We start from the raw sequence: 14,480 nt of genomic DNA on the forward strand, positions 1-14,480 counted from the left end.
TACAACCCTGCAGTAAATTGAGTTAGCATGTCATCCTATTGGCAGAGGAAATGTAAACATGCTCATCAGTGAACATTAGAGGGAGAATTAAGGGAGACGTGCTGAAATGTGACTTTGGGTTGCAATAGAGAAGAGAAGAGAAGAAAATAGATTTTGATTTGTCCACCGACCTGAGAGGCAGATGAAGGTCATGTAGTCTCCCTGACCACCAGTGGCCAGGAAAGGGATCTTCTTCTTGGTCCTCCGCTTCACCTGCACAGCAGCGAGCATCTTCTCATCGTGGGGTATGAAGACCTCCTTGTTGATGGCTGACTTGGCACTCATCTCTTTAGTAGACAGCAGTGAACAGCTGGCAAACAGTTAAGGTGGAGAGAAGGAGATCCACGTTTCGCTGAGGACGATAAGAAAGTAAGGAAAAACAGTGAATTAAACAGAAAGGACAGATCAGGCTGACTACGTAGGGTACACACAAATTTCACTTTTCTCAATTTCTGAATGTTTCCTAAATTACAAACAAAAAAAATCCACACATTCTTTCTCACTTGCCTCAACTGGTATCTTGACTGGTTAAAGTACAGTTAAACATTTAAAGCTGTTATGTCTTTTGTGTGTGAAGTGAAGCCTCAGGTCAATCACTTCCTTCAGTCTCTAAAAGAACAAAAAACCTGAACTTATACACACTGTACTGCTCACACGGGATGTTAAAGTAATGTTTGGAGTAGCTGTGTTGTAGCCACTCACCAGCTTAACGATTATTTTCATTATCAATTAATCTGCTGAATATTTTCACAGTTAACAACATTCCAAAAAATATTTCATAAAATGTGAAAGTGCATAAAATGAAAAAGAAATCGAAAAAATGCTCCCAGAGTCCAAAGTGATGTTTTCAGATTACTTCTGTTTTCCCAACGGCTCTTCAATTGCTATTTTAAACTACGAATAAAAGCAGCAGCTTTATATTTAAGAAGCTGGAATCAGCACACGTTTGACATTTTTGCTTGGAACAAAAAAAAAAAAGACTGAAATGATCTCTCGAGTATGAAAAGTTGGTATTAAATGTTGCAGCCAGTCTTGATGCTCCATCTCTCTTAATGCTTTGCCAATGTTCTCCTTGAAAGCACCGCCACTAGCAGACATGAAATTACTTCAGCTGCAGCTACTAACAATACGAAAGTCTCGCTGATACCATGCAGCAATCATCTCTCTATTATTACAGACCAATCTCTACCAGTACATTTTTTCTGGGTGACTGGGAATATACCACAAAAGACACAGCAGTGTGTCTGGTGGTGTCAGGGAAAACTGTGCTTAGTTGGCCTAACTGTGCTTAAATGCAGGGTATAATCATAAAAAAGTAGGTTAATTAGGTCCAAATGCTCTCACAAGGACTATGGAGCTTAATCATTTTCTCAGCCACACACACACAGGCACTCTCAACCACATACCACACAGGCCACCCTGATGCACCAATCTGTCAGTCTCAAATAGTCCATGAATTACTCTACTGCGAGGCAAAGCACGGCAGACTGCAAAACACTGCCTTCATCAAACTGGCATGCTAATAAACAACAGACCACAAAGCTGGAGGAGCCAGCTTTCAAATGAGTACCTATCACGTGGAGTCAAATTTTCATTCATTAATTATCATAAAAGCAAAACATGCATGAGTTTACACGGACATTAAAAGGCGCACAAGCAGACTTCTCCCCCTCCAAAAAAACATTGTGACTGAAAGGCTGCCATTGTTGACTGGAGGTCATTGTTCCAGAAAGATTACGTCAGGCCAGAAAGAACAGTTTAACGGAGGAAGAACATAAAAGCAGGCACAATAGCACCGCTACAATATAATGCAATCTAACAAATAGCCCTGCTGGAATTTATTTATTACATGAAGTTATTATATATCAGCTGTAATGTGGTGGTGGGATATAGTGGTGTTTTCATACCAAACTGCAGTACAGGCAAAGAAAATGTGTGTAACGTGTACAGAGGGTTGTTAAGAAAGGAGTTAGATCATCACCTCTCTTAACACAGTTTTATTAGAGGTTTCACAAAGGTACAATGTATTATAAGGCCAGCCACTACATTACAATGCACTATGTCATACAGATGTTCAAGTTATTGTGTGCCAGGCAAACACACGAAGGTTGACTGAATAAGTTAAACATTTACAAACTTTGTTTTGTGCACTGTTTTCAGTTTTAGTCAGTTTAGGCTCTGACTGAACATCCTCTCATTCTGTCCATCCCCCCCTTCCCCTGCGTTCAGCAATGTAAGAATTCGCAGTAAACAAAAACCTGTGCCAAGATTATGTGGAGAGTAATTAGAGAGGCTAATAAATGTGCTTTTTGCTGGAATTTAAAAGATGTACAACATCCCAACACTTTGGCTAGGAAACTTTCCTATAAAAATACAACATCCTCGATAAAGGGCACAAAGTTGTTTTTCGCTGAACCCTATGACAAAGGCAGGGCATTTTAAGCATGGCAGGCACCATGTAAAAACCTGCCTAGATCTGTGTCTCCACGTCATACTGTGTGCTGATAAGGAACTGTACCGTGCCAGTGCAACTTCAAAATGCACAAACATTACAGCAGTCAAAAGACTCTGAACACAGCAATCAATATTCCGACATCAGCTAAGAACTTTCAGTGCTTCTACATGATCTGAAGACAACAGAGTGTAATTTTACTTCTGATTAAGTTTTGTTTGCTTGTTAAAATAATTGCGCTATTGTAAGATTTGTTGTCATATCATGCATCCCATCTGTATTCACACTCATTTACATACACCTAGTAACTGCCTAGAGCTCACAGAATGCCCTTGGTATCTAACCATTTATGTCTCCTCTTCCCTTCTTCCGATCTCTATTACTGGATGGTACAACGAACAGACAGAAAATCAAGGTTCACTGTTGAAAAATCACTGTTCCCCTCTCACAGCAAATCGGCCCAGCGGAGTTCCTCTCTGTGGAAGCCCTAATCCGCAGCATCTCTCCCTCTTCTACTTCCTCTAGCTGGGAAAGGCAGCCCACATCTCCCTGCAAGCTGTCACCAAGCAAAGGGGGGCACATATCACCCCCTCAGGTGGCCCACTGAAGCATGACGGGGGGGAGGGATGAGGGGATGGGGGATGAGAGGAAGAAAACAAGAAGGATGAAGAGGAGGAGGAGGCAGACAGGAGCCTCCAGGCAGTGAGATGTTGCCAGCTACAATGCATAGCTTATGGTTTGACTTTGAGCAGCCTTATGTAATGCTCACAGCGCAGGGCTAAGGAGATGTACCGGAGGGAGCCAAGGAGCTGCTGTGGCAGTGAAAACGACGTACGTATATTTTACGGCTGCTTATCACCCCATTTCCAAGCAAAGTCCCATTCAAAAACACTTCATTAACTGTGGCTGTGTATTGCCAAGCAGTCAAAGGAGCAGCACTGTTCCTACTCATTCCCTTGCCCCCCCAACCCCACCCCTCGCCCAGTGTGTTAATGTGAAATCTGATCAATCCGTGCACACGGCCCTCCTGAGACCTCACTGGAGTGCGGCCTTTGAGTTAGCTGTACAGCCAGTTCTTTCAGCAACAACACAGTGCTGCTCGCCAGGCTGTGGTTACAAGCCCACGGGAACCCGGCACGGCAGCACAGCCGAAGCTGGAGACAGGTGGATGATACGGGCCTTATCACACTGAAATGAAGGTGCTTCTCTCTTTGGAGAGACATAAAAATGCAAAGGCAAACCTTCAGTTGGCACAGGCTTTTAAAAAAAATCCATCTAGAGTGGAATTACCATGTATATTTACGCTGCTGCTCACATAATTAAAATGCTGGAAGCTGGTGTGAGAATTATTTAGACAGAGAGAGTTATTAGATCACACAGCTATGAGCAGGAGAGCTGAGGCAGGCCGAAGGACAAGTGAAACACAGTGAGGCGGTGACATGAAGGTTTTGCATGTGTGTGCACTTGTTTCATCTTTGTGAGGACAAATTAGTTTTGAACAGCGAGAGGCAGAGAGAGCAAAATTAGGTTTAGGTTAAGGTCAACGTGAGGACGGGGGTTAGGTATATAAACATTCACGTGTTCGCATTCATCAGGAAGACTGATAAGCATGGAAAAACACATTTTTGCGCCTTATCTTTACTTCTTAGAATACCAGGGCATGAGAAATATAACGTAACCTTTACTTTGTATATTCAAGACTTCTCCTTTCAGATTCTGACAGTTCCTGCTATAGCAAAAACTTTTGCTGTACTTTGTCTGAAGTGCAGAACCCAGCACAAACAAGAATAGCAGAAACAGAAAGGTTAGGTTATATTTTGACATTGACGGTTTTCAAATAAAAATTCACTGCTTTTCCAAAAACATTCTTAACATGTACAGTGTGTTTCTGAAGCCCCATGTGCGCTACTTGAGAGATTCTCAATGGTATGCTTAGAATGCACACGTTCAGAGAGCAGGTACGCTGCACTGGTCCGTCAACAAATATTTTTGCTTGTGGTTATGACAGCAAAAAGACAAAAATTACAGTCTACCAACAACAGAGAACAAGACGGCAAGGCAATGTTAGGGATAGCACTTGCAGTTAGCTCAAAATTTGGAATATAATGGTATCTGGTAAGATACCCAACAGATAATATAATCCTGTTCCTCTGTATCTACTCCTTCCATTCATACTTAACTGGAAACTTTCAAAGACAAAGCAGTTTCTTTCATTCCGCACTGCACTCTCCAAGATGTATGAAAGAAATAAAACACTTCGCCTCATCTGCAGCCTCTCATGCATGTCTTTCACGTTGGCTCATGGCTCTGTACAAGGCCTTGATTTTGCAGAAAAACCTCCCACAGTGCACACATCTTCACAGATTACATCTTTAGAGAGTGATGTCACCACAGTGTCACTCTGAACGATCCAGCATCGCCACATGAACAGATGGCGAGCGTTACCTCTCATAAAATAATTGAGAGATTACGCTGTCTTCCCTGCTGCTTTTGTGGTGTCAGTGCCAGTCTGTGATGTATTAAAATCCAATCCTACATTAGTGCACCTTCAAGCTACAAATGACAGACAAAACTCAGTCTGGACATGCATAGTAAACACATTTTAGTCACGTATCCTGTTGGCTGATATGGGCCAATAACACAAAGAATTATGTTGTTTGGCTACACATTCCAGTTCAAGCTGAGGAAAAACTTACTCTGGTATTTCATAAGACCTGAAAGTCAGTAAAAGAAAGCCCATTATTTTTGTGGTATTTCTACAATGTACTACTCCAAAACAGTACTTGGGGAATCAAACAATCTCTCTTTCTCTTTCTCATAGCTACACTTTGAGGATAGATTGTGAAACACTGACTCAAATAATTTTTTTTTTTCTCTAAAATAACCTGGCAGAGAGTGCACTTTAGAAAAAGCAGTTTTTTGTTAATACTAAGTTAGCACAAGGGTGGGACAGCTTATTCAATCTGAGTAAGACTGGAAGATGTGGTTTAGCTGTCCAACTTCTGTGATCTAAGACCAAATCCCTACATCAGAACCAACTGAGCATGGCGGAGAGTAGATCATCAACACAGCTCATCTGCTATGTTGAACATCCACAATTTTTCAAATATGCTGGATTTAGTCAAATATTCTGTGCTGTTGTAATATGTAAAGACAAGGTTTGAAAACAAGTGACGTACACGTGACTGAAGCAGGTGACAGTCCAACGTTAAATGATATCAAAGGGCTTTATAAGTCATCTTAAACTCTCCAAATGGAGATGACAAGCTGCAGCTCAACTATTCTGTTCTCCAAATTCAGCATCTAGCATCCGTTTTTCATTTTTGACAGATACATTGCGTTCTGAGCTGTCTTCTCCCCTCTTGTGCTTTGTTTTTACACACTCAGGTGAAAAACAGTCATTTTTGTCTTGTTTTCTTTGGCAACAGCAAAGGCATCTGCATTCCACGTCCAACTGAAGAGCCTTTTCATCTGTAACTCCGAGTCTGAATCAAACAGTTTACTGCAGGCATGTTAAGATTTCAATGCTGGCAGCACTGATGTCACAATGTGCCCGTGCACAATAGTCACATCGCAGCGACAAGGAAGGCAAATTAACTACAACTTTTTTGCTGCTTGGATACAAAAGGAAAACTTGCAAAGTGCTCATCTTCCATTAATAATCAGAGGAAAGACTTTCAAATGACCCAATATGATGAACAGTATGATTTTGACTGTGTATTTGTAAATAAATATATATATATCACAGAAAACAAAGATATTCTCCCATATGATTAGTACGTGACGATATTGGAAAGATGAGAAATTGCGGGAAAGATGGTTGTCTAATTGAACAGCGGAGAGATCCCACATTTCTTCGTTTTGAAACGCCTGTGCTCACCATTGAGATCAATCTGACGGTCAGATAATGGACAGGGGAAACCCATGTAAGCATGCATATTTGGCTATTTTGAGAGATGCTACTACTGTTATTAGTAAGACTGCTTATTCTTGAGGGAGCATTACAGCAGTTTGTCTGAAATGCTCTTGGAGAGGGGCGCGCTTTTAAGAATGCCAATGGGAGAGGAGAGTGTCAAAACCATTTTTTGGCTTAAAACCCTTCTGCAAATTATCTAATTAGAGTCTTTAAGATTTTTTTCAAAATATGGAGCAACTAAATTTACACTGTATACAGTGGAACGAAAGGCACATGACAGAAAAAATTCTGTACAGCCAGCTGATGTCTATTTAATGCTATAAAAGACCATTGATCACAGAAAGAATAGATCTCCTTCAAAGCTGCTTGTTGGTTAGGATCTTTCTCTTTTACCTCAAAAAGCAAAGGAAGGTCCCATCCATTTTCCTGTGTGACTCAGCCGCTAGTGTAGGTTATATAGTGCCAAGGAGGCATGGGCTTAACCATGAATCAATGAGTGACATGCCAGGTCCCCAAATGAGCTCATCCTTTACATCCCTGCACCTTATGGCAGTAATACCTTTGGGAGGGACTGAACAGACAGCACAAAAGCAAACACAGAGCACTTACAAACAAGTGACTCGAATACAACTGCAGGGATTGTCACAATAACTTGTTTATATACCGAGGAACTGGCTTGAGGTATTAACTAAACAAAAGTGAACGAACAATTGGTTTGCATAAGGACAAGCCAAAAGCAACAGCACTGTGTCAGTGTACGTGGCCTGAATAACAGATCTGGATGATATACACAGAGCAAAATCAGCAAAATCTATGAGATAGACGGAAGAAAAACATCACCAGGCTTGTGTCTAACTTTACTACTCCTTCATTAAATGTATAGCAAAACAGAGGTGTGCTTATGTTCGTAGCACACAGGGCTTCATTTCTATAATCCAGCAACCACACACATCCCATGATTCAGATTCCTCAGCGACTCGAAATACTTATGTAATTTTGTTAAAAACCCTGACAGGCTGGTTTTTGTTCCCCTTTTCATAGTGTGATCCACTAAAGAAACAAGTCTCTTTATGTCTGCCTTCAGTTCTGTCCTCTCTGCCAACAGAACAAATTGAGGTGGTGGACACACAGGGAGGGAGCCATCTTGACAGTTTACACAATGCTGACTGTAATTGGACACTGAAGTATGGGGAAAGGTATAAGCTTATGGCGTGCCAGAGAAAATTAAGCATTGAACTCTTTCATAGGAAGAAGCAATATTTTAATGTAAGTGGGTGAGTTAGTGCCATTGGGAGACACAAGGGTAAGATTAGGAGTCTCACTCCTAATCTGAACCAAACGGCCTTCCAGGCCCCAACCTGTCACAGAGACAGCCTACAGCTTTGGAGACATGTGGTAATTGCTCTTCAGAGATACTGGTGTTCAAATACAAGTCAAGGATTTTTCTGTCTTTAATTGTTGCAAAGAACCAGCCCGGGCATTTCTGGAGTCTGAGAAATAATTTATAGTTAAGTAGAATAACAAAATGAGTGAAAGAAAATACAAACTTGGTACAAAGATGCAACATGTCAGATGTAAAATTTAAACCAAGTACAGGGCTTCACATTTGCTCCCTCTGAATATTCAAGCCGTGTATCCGCAGTTTTGGTGATGTTGCATGTTTTGAAAGATCCTTTGAATAATAATGTCAAAAACAGCCAATCAAGCCAAAATAAAAACAGAAAGATTACATTTAGGAACTGCAAGGGTTTTTCCCAATATCAGTTTGCTTGTTTTGGGACAATTAGCAGGCCCCTGAGTGCCACTTGTTTAGTTTGCTTAATGCCATGAGCCAAGTCTGCTTTGGCACACACACAAGCGCACAGCAAACATTTATTTGAAAACACAGCACGAAAAACCAGTTTTCAGACTAGCTGTATTACCCCTGAGTGTTGTAATACTTAGTGAAATACCAAGAGAACAGCAGATGCCAATAATGATCCAAATGATGTATTTAACATTTAAGATTTAATGTTAAATCAAATATATTGATTATTTCCGCTGGAGAAAACACCAGCATCAGCGATGATAAACACTTCATATTCATCAGCAGCACCACAAAACAGCATCATCAGATGTCTTTCAAATGCAACCACGATGTTTTTAGATATTAAATTATACGTTCACGATCTTACCAGTTAGTGGTTTTACGAAAGAAGTGTCTCATGTAGCTTTATGAGCAAACACACTGATGACACAGCAGCGCAGCCTACAATCATAATACGCTGCAATTCAGGTTGGACAACACCCAAATTCACTTGTCTGGGCTGACAGGAATTTTCCTGGAATATTTTTAGCTTTCGAGTCATATAAAGGACAAGGTCCAAACTTATGTTGATGAAATACCGGACGATTTGACATGTGACACGAGGACGCACTTTAGTTTTCTTTTCAAAACACCGTGACCGGAATTGGACACCGCCAAACACACATAAAATGACACATTTCTGTACAGCAAAATTAACTCGAATTATCCCGAATTATCACTTCATCACCAAGTCTGCTTCCGAAAGCCCAGATTGAAGCTTTTTTCTTTTATGTAACAAAGCTTCAGGTCAGAAAATCCGACAACGGACACAGTCGGTTACGTTTAGCTTTACAATACAAGCCCGGCACGTGCACTTCACCAGGTAAACGCGCGCGCGCACACTTGTTAAAACCCCACAGCAAAGTGGCTGAAAGGGTTGTTGACGCAGTAGGTGTCAACATGTCTTCGCGTGGACACAAAACACCAATCAAACTTTTCTTTTTTTCTCCCATGCCCCGTAAAGAGTGTGAAACAGAAGCGCAGTCTGGAGTTAACGTTACTTACCGACGCGTTTCAGCGTTGGCTTTCCACGTGCGATCCTCAGATCCTCCAGTTAATTTTCCCAGCTGCGGTCACAGTTCGCTCACTTTCAGCGGGCTCGTCCTCACTGCGCGCTGTCTGCTCAGGCCACACGGTAGCATTTCGTGTTAAGCATTGCGTCGACTTCACTTCTACCACAGTTTGTAGCTTTCTGAGCGGCGGGACGGGAGTTTGTTTTGCTTGCTGCCGTTGCAGCAGAGAGACACCGTCTGTCTGACTGACTCTGTGTGTGTGTGTGTGTGTGTGTGGGGAAACCAGTAGCAGGTTCCCAGACACACAAACCCTCCCGCCAATCACGTACAGTGTTACACTACCACGTAACGCGCGCTTCACGTCTGCCCGTTGAGAGACTCTTGGAAATAACAGAAGCTAAAGGACATATAAACGGTGGCTTTGGGTGGACGTTTACGGGCTATAGTAAAATCAGAAAAACAAATTTCCATCTATGACGTTTGGTTGCTTGCTTGGTTAGGGTTTTAAGCCTCAAACCTCCGAAGCAGGGATACTTAAAGAGGCTCGTTAGCAGTTTGACTTTCTGTATGATGAAACAGCAGAGCAGATGCAGAAGGACACGATACATCTCATGTAAATTGTGTTTTTATTATTTTTGCACAGTTGTAAAAAGGAGTGTTGTTTTTTCATTTCACTGTGGATGCACATCCACATGTGACAAATAAAGAATTCTGATTCTGATTCTGATTCTGATTCTGATACAAACATCACAGAAGCGACACCAGCATACATACACATGATAACAATAGAGCTTACTGACTGATAAGTTACTAGACATATTCATTAACAGTGACAATTTCAGGTTCCTGTGTGAATGTTGGACTAAAATGGCTGTAAAAACATTTTTATGGCTTTTACTGCCAAGTCTCTGTGACTCCAAACTTGAATTTCTGATTGTGGCTGGCATCCCACACAATGAGAGGGCAAACATGTTCAACAACAAGGACACCTCCTGGGTCACTTGTCTGGACAGTCCTGCACTTCCTGCTGAGGAGGACATAGGTAGCCTGTAACGGGACTACAACGGAATATTGTATGGTTTTATCGCTCTGTCTGTTGTGACTCAAACCCTAAATATCTCAGATTATAGTAGGCGTTCCACAATATGACTTAATGAACAGTGACTAGGGCATTCCCCAAGACAACCATAAAAAAAAGTAGCTTAACTTCTTTGACTTGCTTGTTTAGACAGGCCCACGTTGTATTTTCCAACAGCTCACTGCTGGCTGTGTGGGAGGTGTCAATATTCAAGAGTGTCCTAAACTGCCAGCAGATGTTCACTACTATCTTTTGTTCCTACATCCATGCCAACAGAAATCTGTTCCCTGGGAATTCACACACTCGGCAGTGGAAGTGTATGGAAGTGTGTGTGTGTGCGTGTGTGTGATTGTGTCTCTCTTGTGTTTTCCTTGGCTGGTTATGAGTCATTCAAATTCCCTGCAGAGCTCTAATTCCTCTCCTGGTTGATTTGGCTTTTCTTTCATAAGCTCCATCTTTATTCTGAGCAGACTTGGACACCACTGCCTCAGCTGAGATGCTTCAAGTTTATACGCTTCTGTTTCTTTGCCTCTGGGTCTCAGCAGCTGACCGTTAACATGTCGGAGAGGGAAATGATGAATATTTAGGCCGTAATTATTTGTCATGTTGAGCAGAGGAGCAGTCGTACTGCAGCAGATATCCGCGGGTCAGTTGAGAGAGCCACAATATTAAAAACATGATAACACATGAACAGATCCAGTTGTGTCTTACAAACAGCAGTCCTTCTAATCAGATATGAATGTTTCCCATTTCAGTGAAAACACTTTGCAGGAGTTAGCAAAATCATTGCTAATCTGAAACACCTAAATTCTTGTAAGGTGTCATTCTAAGTAAATAAGACCTGATGTTTTGGCCCATCATAATGTCATAATTTATGAACCAGCTAAAGCTCCAAAACAACTTACTCTCATGCCCAAAAATGGTACAAAATCATACTTGGCGGCTGGCATGGCAGCTTTTTCATCCAGCCCTTGAAGCTTCCTTGGGATCACATTACAGTTTGTCTGGCTTTGTGATTTCACTCTACAGCAAAGCTTGTCAGACATCTGGTAGAACATGTGGAAATAGTTCATTTCAGGATTTTAGAATTGAAGTCTTTGGGGACATTTTTTGTTTTTGTTTTACACTTACCTTCAGACAATCCACTTCGATTTACGCAGACTGTTCTGCTGAATGTGAACTTGGATCTGGATTGGGATTGTTTTGCTGATTTTGACTGCTAGGCCAACAGAACAGCAGCGTGAAAGTGCTGGTTACGGTGCAAAACTCTCTAGACTGTGACACTGTAGAAATACTAAACTGTAGCCCTGCGTCCCTGCTCCCCTACATGAGCAAACACTCTCACTGTAATGAGTCACTTTTTCCAGGTTGAGGGAAAAAGACGTAGTGGCTAGAGAGGGGGAAAATGACCCACACATGCAATCACACAGATGCTCACAAGCTGAGAGGGTTAAAAGGGCATTGACTGTTTCCTGTTGGCGAGTTTGGGAATTCAAGCAGCTGAATCCCTCTGGGGAAACGCTGGCCAGTGATTTGCCCCGATGAAAGAGGCAGAACACTGAAGTAAGTCAAGGTTTGTTTGCAGGTTTGGTGCACGGCACTACCAGTCTCAAAAACAGCCTGAACACTGATTGCCCAACAAATATGTTGAAATTATGACACTGCTTATCGCTCAAGTAGGTGCTGAGGTTAGTTTTTGGATGCACGAGGCGCCGCACAGACTGAAAGATCCTTCAGGTTTTGCTCATGCGGCTCAAAGTTTCCACGATGTGTTATAGGACTGGAATCTGCGGGAAGGAATTAGTGGTGGAAACAGCACCAACAGCAGCTATTCTAGTGAATCTGCATGAATATTTTAAGCATTTCTCACATGCTAGTCTTGACTTTTACAACACAGTGCTAACTGCTTTTCAACTTGTCTTTCAGCACACACCAAATTTGCAGAATGGCTCCGCATTGAAAGCAATTTGAGTCATTTTTCTGGAGCAGCTGTGCTTGACCGACCTGAGTGCAGTTTACCCACTTAACACTAATGTTCCTAATACACTCCATAGACTTTCATTAAGTAGCTTTAAAGATTCATTTTCATGCTGTTTGATAAAATTGTGCTCTGAACTTGCCCCCTGCACTGCAAGTCCTTTTTTTTTTTACATTAAGACAAAACATTTAAATGATTTACATCTGATGGAAAATTATACACACGTTCTGCATCACTTTTCCTTGCAATTGTGTACGATGTATATTTGCCATCATTCAAAACCTTGGAATCATGTTTGGAAAATAAATAGAGCTTGTGTTCTTCCACACCACATGACTTTGTAACAATGGACCCATCAAAGCATGGGGCTGAAATGCTAGTCGATGTTGTGGTCCCTCTCCTTGAATATAATCAGTACTTTTTCCCTAACAAAAGCCCCCCAGCCCACACCCCTGGAGGCAGAAGCAACATTCAGAGCTCTACCTGGCACTCCTTTCCCCCTTGGCCTCATCCCCTGTTTCTGCACAACCTCCATCTCTCCTCTCAAAATCATGGAAAACATAAACATCCTTCCAGCATGTGAGGTTAGACGAGGAGGTGTGCGTGCTGGCTGGATTAGGCAGAACGAGGTGCCTCAGTCCCCATGGTGAATAGGGTAAACATGGTGATCTGACGATAGAGGAATGGAACGGTGCGAGGGACCTTTTGCTCCAACCACCGGCTGCCTCTCGTCTCCACACATGTCCAGATGGCTGCTATACACTCACATACATACACACACCCCCCAACACACTCTTTATTAGTCTCTATTTTTTTCCTTCTCTGTCTGACTGCTAATCAGACACTGAACTCATGTGGTTTGTTGTTTACTCCTCACAGTGTGAGGCATGAAACACACACATCAGACACTGTTTACAGAGCTGCATGAGAGCTCAGTAGAGAGCAAAACATGTCTTATTGTGGTCAAGCTGACTCGCATAAATTACTTCAGAAAAAAGAAAAAAAGCTGTGTGTGTGTGCACAGTGTGTGAGCTGCTGCAACGCTTGCATTTCAGATTGTAAGTCTTTGTTCCAAACGGAGAATATCAAACAGAGCATGTTTGACTTTCTTTCATCGGAGTTGTTTTGCGGTTCTCGGTGTCTTCGTGGAAACTCCTCAGGGAAGACTGCGTGTTTATGTGAGGAAGGGCCGCCTGAAAGAAACTGCTTGTTTAGGTTTCACTTGTCAAGTGAGGAAATAAATGTGTGTGTGTGTCTGTCTGTGTGTGTTTGCTGTACTCTTTGTGCACATTTCACATTAAGTGTTACAATCCAATCTGATAATCTTTAAGTAGTGTGAAATTAGAAAATATTTACACCCCAGATGTGATATTGATTTCACCTGCTAGTGCCTGATAGAATATCTCTCACATGTGGCCCCTAACCAATCACATTAGATACACAAAAACTCAGCTCATCTCATGACACTGGCCTCTGTTGTTATTGAGAAATGTTCTTGCATTGCTAGTTTGTTCTTTCCACTTTCCTAGAGAACCCTGTTGAGTAGAATCACTTTTTGTATTCATTTTACAGTGAGTCGTTCTGGGACAATGGCTGTCAAAAGGCTTCATATGATCAGTCTTGAAGATCTGTCAGATTATAGGAATTATCTATTTGACCTTTCAGGCACCGCTGGAGCAGAACGACCCATCACTTCTTTAAGGCTATTCCAACAGCTATTCATAACTACTCACGCTGACATCATTTTTGACAACCCTATTGCCTTTTTTAAAGTGTGAATTTTGGAAGCAGCCTTTGGACTCTCCCTTTGCCAAAGACGACCACTTTAATTCCATTTGAAGCAGATATCAACAATCCATCATCTGAATGCCTGGGCCAGCCACAAGTAATCAATGTCATACTCAGATCAATTTTAGTGGCTTTTTTGTTTGCTTTAAATAACATAGCAGAGAAATTTGTTTTGAATCCCTGTCCTCAGTTCTGCATTAATAAATAAAGTTGCATGTTCAATCAATGACACATTTAGTTTTAATAGAAAAAAATCAATACCTAATTAAATTCAGACTGTTGGTTGATGAGGGGAGGAGGGAGGTCTCACTGATCTCGTAATAATATTCTGTTTGGCTCTAACTGAACTGTTTGGACCAGACTTCACTTT

At 41.7% G+C, this 14,480-nt stretch overlaps 1 protein-coding gene across 5 annotated transcripts in view; it reads right to left on the reverse strand.

Annotated features, from left to right (window-relative positions):
- The window catches only part of stxbp6 (syntaxin binding protein 6 (amisyn)), a 130,537-nt gene extending 120,931 nt beyond the window's left edge, over nt 1-9,606 (reverse strand). The window contains exons 1-2 of one of the 5 annotated variants that reach the window (XM_046414015.1): nt 9,259-9,592; nt 171-391 (exon numbers count right to left, since the gene is read on the reverse strand). In XM_046414015.1, coding sequence (XP_046269971.1) covers nt 171-324 — 154 coding nt within the window. In that variant the 5' untranslated portion in view covers nt 325-391; nt 9,259-9,592. Of the gene's footprint in view, nt 1-170; nt 392-9,258 lie in introns of all 5 variants that reach the window. The other 4 variants (XM_046414013.1, XM_046414012.1, XM_046414010.1 and 1 more) reach the window with 4 other exon arrangements.
- Between the last annotated feature and the right edge of the window lie 4,874 nt (nt 9,607-14,480).

Source organism: Scatophagus argus, chromosome 15 (genome assembly GCF_020382885.2).
Source record: "Scatophagus argus isolate fScaArg1 chromosome 15, fScaArg1.pri, whole genome shotgun sequence".
Taxonomy (NCBI): Eukaryota; Metazoa; Chordata; class Actinopteri; family Scatophagidae; genus Scatophagus; species Scatophagus argus.